The sequence below is a fragment of the Ursus maritimus genome, unplaced genomic scaffold (genome assembly GCF_017311325.1).
Source record: "Ursus maritimus isolate PB19 unplaced genomic scaffold, ASM1731132v1 scaffold_6, whole genome shotgun sequence".
NCBI lineage: Eukaryota > Metazoa > Chordata > Mammalia > Carnivora > Ursidae > Ursus > Ursus maritimus.
In genome coordinates, this window is record NW_024426774.1 from 51,912,414 (window position 1) to 51,922,792 (window position 10,379).

The following is a 10,379-nucleotide window of genomic DNA, read 5'->3' on the forward strand; positions in this document are numbered from 1 at the left end:
AAGGACAATTCTAGAGATGGGCTACATCAGTATCTGATGAGTAGCTGAGATGGTCAGGGACCCCATCACCCTACAAACACATGTACCACAGTCCTAGACTCCTACTTGGGTTCCCTTCTGGAAAGCCTCTCATTTCAGGCTCTCTGCACCCCAAAATTTTTCTTGGCTTGATCCCAATTTCTTTCTGACAGTTAAATGTTGTCAACACATATGGGTTTCACCAGTGCCGACTCTGCGCAAATTAGCCATTCAGTGAATGTTGGCCCCTGGGGCTGGTATCTAGTCACATCAGTTTTAGAAATTCTGAGCTCCTGGAACACGGCGTTCACACAGTTGTCCGTTCACTCTGCCCTCTGCAGCAAACCAAGGGTTCTCGTTGGTGGTGTGTATCCCAGGACACCGGTCAGCGTCCCAAGGCTCTGTCTTTGTTTAAACTTGGAAGGGTCCAGCGGGTTATTTCAGTCGGATGCAGTCCACCTCCTCGGTGGCCGGCAGCCCCGTGGTTTTCAGATCCAGGTCTGCGCTGGACTTACTGCTGTTGTGGGAAGACTTCCAGTGCAGCAGCACGATCTTCTTGAAGTACTTGACGGTGTTGTTCTTGACGGTCACGAAGCACAGCGTGTTGATCACGCTGTTGCTCATGGCGATGCACTCGACCACGTAGAAGGCCGTGAGGTAGTGCTTCTCCTTGACGAACACGGCGGGGAAGAAGTCGCGCACGATGGTGAAGCCGTAGAAGGGCGCCCAACACAGCACGTAGGCCGTGAGGATCCCCATGAGCACCAGCACCGTCTTCCGGCGGCAGCGCAGCCGCTTCCGGATCTGCTCCGTCTGGAAGCCCGGCACCGCCTTGAACCAGAGCTCGCGGGAGATCCGGGCGTAGCACAGGGTCATGGTGACCACGGGGCCCACGAACTCGATGCCGAAGATGAAGAGGAAGTAGGACTTGTAGTAGAGCTGCTGGTCCACCGGCCAGATCTGGCCGCAGAAGATCTTCTCCTGGCTCTTGACGATGAACAGGACGGTCTCCGTGGTGAAGTAGGCCGACGGGATGGCGATGAGGACCGACACCACCCACACCAAGGCGATCAAGCCAGTGGCCGTTTGATACTTCATCCTGGGTCTCAGCGGGTGGACAATGGCCAGGTATCTAGAACAAGGACAGAAATAGGGTCAAGCACGGTGACGAGGACGTTCTGGGTGATGATATTGTTTGGGCAACATTAGAAGGTGCAACCGAATGGTAGGTGTGGACGAGAAACAACGATGTGGGCTCTCAAGAAAAGCAGGCCTGAGAGCACACCCCAGTTCTACCCCTTCCTAGCTGCTGCAAACTCGGGCAGGTTTCGTTTAATCTCACTGAATCTCAGTTCTCTTACCTGCAAAAGTTAAGTTGCTTGGTTGTGCCAATGTGTACGCAATTTTTTGGCACAGTTTTAAATATGATATATACTCAATAAATGGTAACTATTATTAAATGTGGTAGTAATGCCTCCCATTGGTTTCTGGCCTGGCACTGTTCCCAGGTCCTTCCTGTTTCCAGGGCCATTCATCCTGATAACCCCACCGTTTAGAGCTAAGAGGGCCTGATAATTCCAAAGAGTGTCGGGAGAACTTGCCCTTTCCGGTGGAAGCAGTGGGCAAAGTTTTGTCTTCATTCCACATTTTTAAAAGTATTGCTCTATATGCAAAGGTGACGGAAGAGCGCGTGACCACGTACCTTATATTTCAGGTGTAAAAATGGAGCCTGGAGACAGATGAATGACTCTCTCAAAGTCATATACCCCAGGACCCTTGATAGAAAACATTTAACCCTATCTCATGGTTGATGTGAAAAATCAATCAAGAATATATATGAATGTATTTTTTTAACCACAAAGCACCAGACAGTAAAAGATATTGCTTTTGTTCTTTCCCCAAAAACCACACTGCTGTTGCCATAGTGGTCCAGGAACGAAGAGAGAGCACTTTCTGGGGGATGTGAGTCATTTGTGTGGTATGAAAGCCTCCTTCCCAGAGAGCTCTGGTTTCCTGGAAGACTTTCTGTGTCTGGCAGGGGGTAGAAGTTGGAGAAGGAGCAAGATGGAGAGTGAAGTGGGCGGGAATGGCTAAACAATGCTGGAAATAAACACATTCTCACGTGTCCCTGGCTTATCCCAGGTAGAGCCAAGAGCAAATGTGAGAGAAGCCTGAGAGCCAGACTGACTCTATTTCCTTTGAAACCAATCCCTTTGAGGTCATCGTTCTTGGGATTTTGATTGGAAGAAGAAGTTCGTTCCTATTTTTTTTTCTGATTATATTCCTGCCGTTTGTGTCCCTCTTCCCCCAAACACAGGCAGCCAGCTCCACCGAGTGTCATTTGGAGAGTTCGCGGGCGTGAGATTGCTGCTCTCTTGTGGAGATCCGAGATGACGTTGATGGGTTGGGTCCGCTCTCTGTACACCCAGCTGGCTGCTTGAGTGCTCTGCCACCGGCAACAGTCCCTGTCACTCTGGCCTATCTTCCGGGCACTGAAGGTGGAATTGACAGGCTCAATGCACGTGTATGGGCCCTTCATAAGGACGGCAGTGCTCCCACTATACAGAGTGCACCAAACTCGCTCGGATTCGTAACAAACACTAAGAGTTAGTATCTTTGCTCTCACTCGCTCCCTCCCTCTTTATCTGTCCCACCATGTTCTAGTGATTACTCCGTCAAAGAATATTTCTATACTATATGGATTTTCACTATATACTTCTATCCCTTCCTTTCTCAATGGCAACTTCCTCAGTCTCTGTGATGTTTCAAGGTCAGAGTGTTTTTTTCAATGAACAAGCAGGAGAGAGGATGCCGACCTAGGAGTCAGAAGACCAAGAATCTAATTCCAGCTTTGCCACATACTTGATAAGTGAATTTGAGTCATTTTTCTTAGCCCTGTGGGCTCAACTTACTCATCTGTAGCATGGGAATATCACCTGCCTCGCCAGCCTCACAGAGACACTGCGCGGCTCGTTAGACACTGTGAGATAGGGCAACTATAGGACTCCATAAAAATCTGCTCTTTGCTCCTTTTCCTGCTTCTGTTCTTGCTGGGAACTGCACCCCCACGTTACACACGCCTCATAATGCCAAAAGTATATGTCCCCTTGGAAGGGACAAGGAGTTAAAGATTTCTTTAGAACAGATACCACCTAAGGAAAGACCAGGTGAGAATGACCCGACGAAGCCATCATATGCATATTCCAGACCACCAGCTCCAGACATCTCAACGCGAAGACCCCCGGCTCCAAGGAGTAACATGTGGGCCCTGGTCTTTGTTCTAACCAGTTCCTGGATGCCTGGGAGGACACGTATACTAGACCACGGTCCCCAAGAAAAACCCCAGACCTCGAACAAAGGAGAGATTTTCTCCTTTCCTTTCTGAGTCTCCCACTCTGTCCCTGCACTCTCTCTAAACCTTCGGTAAACTGCTTTCACCTTGTGCTGGCTTGTGTTTGCTTTCTATCCAGCGTGCAGCCAGGGACCCTCTTGGCTGGTCCTGCGGGACCCTCTCTGGGTCCTCAGACCCGGTCTGCTGGCACCAACTGCATATAAACAATCATAGGCTTCTAATTTACAAGAAATGGTTAGCAACCTAAAATGTATTTTTTTCAGAGCTATTCTGTATAAGTAGCAATTTTTTTTTACCTGTTATTGGCAAATACTTCATTTTCAAGTTCTCTGCTACTGTCTGTTTTATTGGAACTATTTATCTTCACATCAAAATTAATCTTCAGGGTAACCTGGGGCTCCCCATCAGATGTTTATCCCATCCTGGCTCTCTCGGCCTTCACCCCGACTCCATCCCCAGGGTCAGCACTAGGAGCTGTGCAAGAGGCCCTCCCAATACATTTACCAAAAGGAAAATTGCAAAACTGTTTCAAGGATTGCCAGCAGCCTCGGCTGTGCTAAGATCACAACTCCGGAACTCTAGCATAGTAATACCTGCTTCTGTTCGTAAAGCAGCTTACAATTTACAGAGCATTTTCTTAAAGACTTTATTTATTTATTTGAGAGAGAGAACAAGCAGGGGGAGTGGCAGAAGCAGACTCCCTGCTGAACAGGGAGCCGATGCGGGACTGCGGGACTCGATCCCCGGACCCCAGGGTCATGACCTGAGCCGAAAGCAGACGCTTAACTGACTGAACCACCCAGGTGCCCATACAGAGCATTTTTAAATGCACTTTCTCATTACATATCCCCAAGTGTATTGAATAGGTAAGAGAACAAAGATGGCCAGTTCACAAATGAGCAAGCTGAGATTTGGAGAAGTTAAATAACCTGCCAAAAGGCCACACAGCTAGAAACCGACACAACCATGATGCAGACCCAACCATATCTCGCTCCGAATCCAGTTGGGTCTCCAATCCCCCTCTTGTCCCCCTCCCTTTCCTATCAGAGCAAGCAACACCCCTTCTTCCTACCCTCCTGGCATCCTAGCAGAATCCTACCATCCTTCTCTTTTCTCTCTATCACAGTCGGTTTTTACCTATCGGTGTTCCAAGGAGTCGGGCAACTGGCAGCAACTTTTCCGTACCTACACGTATGCCCTTGGCTTGCCCTTTGTGTCTACCAGTATAATGGCTCAGGTCCAGATCCACTTAGAGCCAACATTGCCCAGAGAACAAAGAATGAAGGCTGCTGGACAAAGAAACATCCAGGCAGTGACTGTGTGATGATGGTGGGCTGGGTGATTAAGCAAAGAGTATTCAGGCTCCCTCCATCCCCAGGACCCAGCCCCAGATCAAACCATGGAGATGATGCTTGCAGCAGCTTCTAGGCCATTCATGAGATGATCAGGGAATTCAGAACCCGCTCCTCGGGCCAGTCAGCCCCATCAATGAGCTCACAGGACAGCATTTGTGCTTCCTAAGACTGAACACAGATACTCAGCCTTAGCTGGCCCCATGCAGACAGAAGACAAGAGTGGGCAGTGGGCAGGCTGGCTGGCTATATCCTCTGGATTCTGGGTAAAGAAGGGAGTGTCCCCCGGTGTCCCACATGCTCTGGGATCTATGCATTACACATTGAGGCCAGTGCAGGTGTCTCCACATCAAAGAGGGAACCCAGACCTTGGGGGACAGAGTCCTCTGATGATCTTTTTCAGCTCCCCGCTCCATCAGGTCTGACTTCTTTACCTAGATTTTGAGATCTTCTGGAATATGACCCTATCCTTTCTGATTTTGACTTTGCTTCTGTTCCTTGCCCCCGAGGATCCCACAGACCTCATACCTCAAGGGACCTCATACCTCAAGCATTCCCACCTCGTCTTTTGCAAACACTGCCCTACCCTTGTGGAAAACCTCTCCTGTCCTGATTGTCATTTGCTGAAGGCCAGTTAAAAGTCCACCTCCTCCATGAAGCCTCCTTTGACTACTCTAGTACACAATGATGTCACCCTTCCGTAAATTTCATGTGGGATTTAGCCTTTACTTTATGTTCTGTCTCTTAAGTGTTAGTTCCACCATCCCCCTCCCTCTCCCCGGGATGGTAAGCTCCTGGAGAGCTCAGCTCTTTTTGTAACTTTTATAACTCAGTTTCTTTTGTAACTTTTTGCTGTCAGTGAATTCTGGGCACCTAGGATTTTAGTAAAACTTCACTCTCAGCAAGTGCTTGGCCCTGGATGAATAGAAATGTAACAAGCCATCGTGACAGGTCTCAAAAAGATGGCAGCCTCTTTTAGAAAATAGGACATAAATGTGTTTACCTAGCCTGAGACTGAGAGGCCGTTGGGGACTCAATAATCATAATAAAAGACGAAGGGATTTGAGCCTATTTTGTAGACAATGGAGTTAGTAGGGGTTTTTGAGCAAGAGAGGGGAGATGTGTATGAGACAGAAGATTAATTTAGCTGCAGCCCTGCTTTCTTCCCTCAGGCCACAGGAGCCTTTTCTCTGTTCTTAGAACACTTCATGTTTGTTCCTGTCTTGGGGCCTTTGCACTGATAATTTCCTTTGTGTGGAATGCGTTTTCCCCATCTTCACACGGCTGGCTTTTTTTTTTTTTTTTTTTTTCCTTCAGTGTTCCCTTAAAATGCCTTCTCCTCAGGGACACTTTCCTGACAACGACGTACCTGGAGCAGCTCCCATCCTCCGTCCCTTTCAGTGTTTGTCTTTTTTGTTCAGAGCATTTCTGAAATTATTTTTGTTTGTTTGCCTGACTGTTATCTCTCTCCACTCCTGTGGGTAAAAGCCCCACGAAGGCGAGGAGATGTTTTTCTCCTGCCCCGTGGTACCCCCAGTGCTTGGACGGGTCTCTGCCACATCATAGTGGCTCTACAAAAACCCGCTGTTTGGGGGCGCCTGGGGGGCTCGGTTGGTTGGGAGTCTGCCTTCGGCCCAGGTCACGACCCCAGGGTCCTGGGATGGAGCCCGACATCAGGCTCCCGCTCAGTGGGGACCCTGCTTCTCTCTCTCCCACTACCCCTGCCCCCTGCTCGTGCACTCACGCGCTCTCTCTCTTTCTCAAGTAAATAAATAAAAATCTTTAAAAAAACAAAAAGGAAGACAAAGACGCGCTGCTTGGATGAATGAGTTTAGCACAGACTGTGCGGGGAGGAGCGGTGGCCGCTCGGCAGAGCCAAGAGACACTGAACCGAGGCAAGGAGCCCAGGCAGGAGTGAACAGGGCGGAGGTGAGGCGGGTAAGCACTGACAGGTCCTGTAAACCAAGGCTTGCTGGAGGAAGGGAGAGAGAGCCGCGACAACGGAGTTGTGCTAGTGTAGCTGTCTACGAGAACCCTGGAACCAAGCTCAGAAACAGAGAGGCTAGAACGTAACTAGTTCTGTTCCGCTGTATCTTCATAGCTGCGTTTCTTAGCAACCTTGTCTTACCTTTTTTCTAACATCACATCCTAAAAACAATCACTTCAATGAAAATGAAGAGGTTAGCCACTCGAAAAGTTTCATTAGTTCACTTGGGTTTGTTTTGTTGTTCCTGGAAGGGTTAATTTAAGAATTATAAGATCCGCTGTTCGCTTTTGCTTACTCTGGTTTAAGTCTTGTTCTAAACAATTACATACTTGCTTCCTTTAATCCCTTCATCCTCAAGGCAACCCGCTACCTTAGGTTTTCTTATTATTCCCATTGTACATATGAGAAAACTGAGGCAGAGGGATGGTTAAGAACTCACAGGGGGCCCTGCCACTAACAGGTGCTGCAGCAGGGGTCTGAATCCTGGCAGAATAACCACTAACGCAACCCCTGCAATTTCATTAAACAAAAATAAAGGCACTTTCATAACTGGAGTGTATTTGTTAGATCGAGATAAAAATGAGTTGCCCCAAACTAACCAAATAGAACCTGAAATTCCCTGATTAAATCCTGAACAACACACAAGGCCAGTCAAAAATCAATGAGGTCCTGTTCCACAAAACTGAAATTAGATGGTAAAAACACATACAAATACTTTGAAGCAAAGATCACAACATCAGTAAAGGAACTTCACACCTTGGAGCAGCCCGTTAGGTGGCCAAGGCCCCTGGATGGCCTGTGTAGGCAACAGCGCTTTCCTCCAATGTCTGGCTTTAAGTCTCCAATCACAAACCCACCATAAGCCATAACAGTCCCACGTGCAGGGCATTGTTCTGCAATGAACCTTTTTATTGTATCTAAATTGCATTACACAAACGCACACTGCAAGAGAAATGCCTGCAGGATTTCAGACAAGCTGAGTTTGGTATAAATGTAGGAATCGAATGTGAAAAAATGCAATAGATGGAGGTGGGTTGATTGACACAGACATCACCTCTTACATGTTCAGAATAACCCCATGCCCCTTAACTTATCCTGGCCTCTGTCCCCCTTGAAGCCACTCCCTCCTGCCGTGTGACCCCTTCCCACAAGTGGGCCCCTGCATCGTAAAATGGATCTCGCCCAGGAAACAGGGGCCTGCCCCAAAGCAGGCACTAACCTACCCCACTTCTAGTGGCTGAGAGCACCCCCTCTGCAAAGATGTCTTGCTGGAGTGAAACTTCAGGGAAGGACCCTCTATGTTTTCAACCTCTACTTTCAGAAAGGTCAGAGACAAGGTTCCTGGAGCTCCTCCTGGAGAGCCCTGAAAGGGACTTAGGGACAGATACTCTGCTTGACTGTCCTCTTCCTGATTCACCCAGGGTCTGTTCCTGGGTGGCTAAAATGGCGTGGAGCTCCCAGACTCCTGTGGAGGACCCTGGCCAAAGTAGCCCTCTGCAAGGATGAAAACTCTGAGCACCTTCTTTCTACAGGTGACCGAGCCGGGGCTCCTCGCCATTCCTTCCATGAGAAAGGAGACGAAGGCCCCAACCTTTAATGCTTTTAAAGCCAGATTTCTTCTTGAGAACAGGTTGACCCCCTGTCTTGGGTAGTGGCCTGTTTTCAGGTTATCCAATCTTTGGTTGCTCTGCCTTTGGCTTCAGAAAATAGGTTCTATCTGCTGTGCTCTTCCCTGGAACACTGCCCTGGGAGGTCCTGATGGCAAGGGGCAGGCTAAACTCCACCAGAGCCCTGAGGCCACGAAACTGGGAGGGCATCTGGGCTCCAGGCTCTCTGGGTTCAGGGAGAGAGACGGGCTGTTCAGATCCAAGTACATGGAGGCCCTGAGCCTCCGGGCAACTGTCTCTGGACTATACCATGGTGCTTCGTAAATGAGAGTAAACCTTGGGCGGAGGGGCTTGCAAAGATTGTCCTGGGGGAACAAAACCACCCTGGTCCCTTAGCACAAGTGATTGTCCTAAATGAAAGGACTACACACAACAGAAGAAAGATTTGCATAGACTGCTCTTACTGGTTTGATTTACCATCACCAGAAACAGGTCTTCCATACCGTCACATGCAAATGTATGCAAAGGAGCAAACTGATTACGCAACAGCAAAGAACACGTGAAAGTATGTTATCTTTTTTTCTTTTTGTTTTTTTCTTTTTCTTTCTTCTATTTTGTTCAAAACAAATCATCAATCTTATTTTAAAATCAACTGGTGTTGGGGGCTGGGGGAGGGCTGCTTGTACTTTGAGAAAATCTTCCTCAGGATTTCCCAGTTGACTCAAGAGGTACCCGCCTGGAACTCACACTTGTCCCCCACACCTCCTCATGCCTGTCTGTGTACCCCCAGAACTTAAGCAGTACATCTAGGAGCATGTCCAGAGCAGAGGGGTCAAAGCCTTCCCACTGCTCGGCTCTAACGAGCTCTACTTCCTCTGTCTGCCCACAGCTGGAAAACTAGCACTCTCCTTACTATCCCGCCAATGGGCCCACTTTGACCCCCCCCTGCATCCGCATGGTGGGGAACAGAGATGTCTCTCATCAGTCCCCACCTGCTGTACAGGAAGGGGCAGGTCCAACGCCCCTTTGCTATTGTCTCTGTGCCGCCTTACTCACCTGTCGATGGCGATGGCCAGCAGGGCGTTGGTGGAGACGTAGAGAGACACGGTCCGCAGGTAGTTGACAGAGGCGCACATGACGTGGCCGTGCTCCCAGGACAGCTGGCGCACCACGTAGTAGTCCATCTCGAAGGGGCAGCAGACGACGGCCACCAGGAAGTCCGAGATGGCCAGGTTGGCAATGAGCAGGTTGGTGAGGCTGCGCAGCTTCTTGTAGCGGGCCAGGGCCGCGATGAAGACGAAGTTGCCGATGCCACAGACCAGCATGATGCCCGCCAGGGCCATGCCGATGACGATCTTGGCAGCAAAGAAAGTACGGGAATTGGTCACATCCTCATCTTCATCCGAAGGCATATCATAGTCACCATAGCTGAAGTTGAATGGCAAGGAAGCAGCTTGGGCTCCATGGGGGGCAAGCACAGGAAGGAAGTTGGTGGAGGTGTTGGTGGCGTTCTCATCCGTGACCCCCGTGGTGATCTCCATCTGGCCAGGCGGTGCTCTGAGCAACCCTGCTTGGAATTCCTCTGAGGTGGTGTGTGGGAGGCTGATGTCTTCTCCCCTCTCTGCTTACACTCAGCTCTCCTTTAATGAGTTAGAATGTGTCTGCCGGCATCTTGGGGTAGAGTATCCGAGCTCCATTCTAAGCCTTTGAAAGACATACAAACAGTTGGCTACACATGTGAGCGAGCTGGCCAAATTTAATACCATCCTGTAACCCAATCAGACCCACGAGCCACCTGCTCAGAACGAACACTGAGTGATGGAGTGGAAATAAAGGAACCAGGGAGAGAAACAAATGAATAAAAACCACATACCCACTCATTCAGGGAGGGCTGGATTGCTATAGACACAACCAGGCACTGGCTCAATTTATTTCATCTCCATTGAAGATCTGAAATGTTGCAAAGGACCAAAGTTGAGTGGGGGAAGTTGAAGAATGGAAGTGACCTGCTCCAAACTCTACTTCTCTTCCGAACAGCTTGAACTTAGTCTTTGTGAAATTGT

General features: G+C 49.1%; 1 protein-coding gene across 1 annotated transcript; it reads right to left on the bottom strand.

Annotated features, from left to right (window-relative positions):
- Positions 1-453: 453 nt before the first annotated feature.
- Positions 454-9,970, bottom strand: PROKR1 (prokineticin receptor 1). Its single transcript, XM_008699946.2, has 2 exons — positions 9,373-9,970; positions 454-1,150 (listed from the first exon to the last, which is right to left on the bottom strand). The coding sequence occupies exons 1-2, from the start codon at positions 9,855-9,857 to the stop codon at positions 454-456; spliced, it is 1,182 nt and encodes a 393-aa protein (XP_008698168.1). The 5' UTR covers positions 9,858-9,970.
- Between the last annotated feature and the right edge of the window lie 409 nt (positions 9,971-10,379).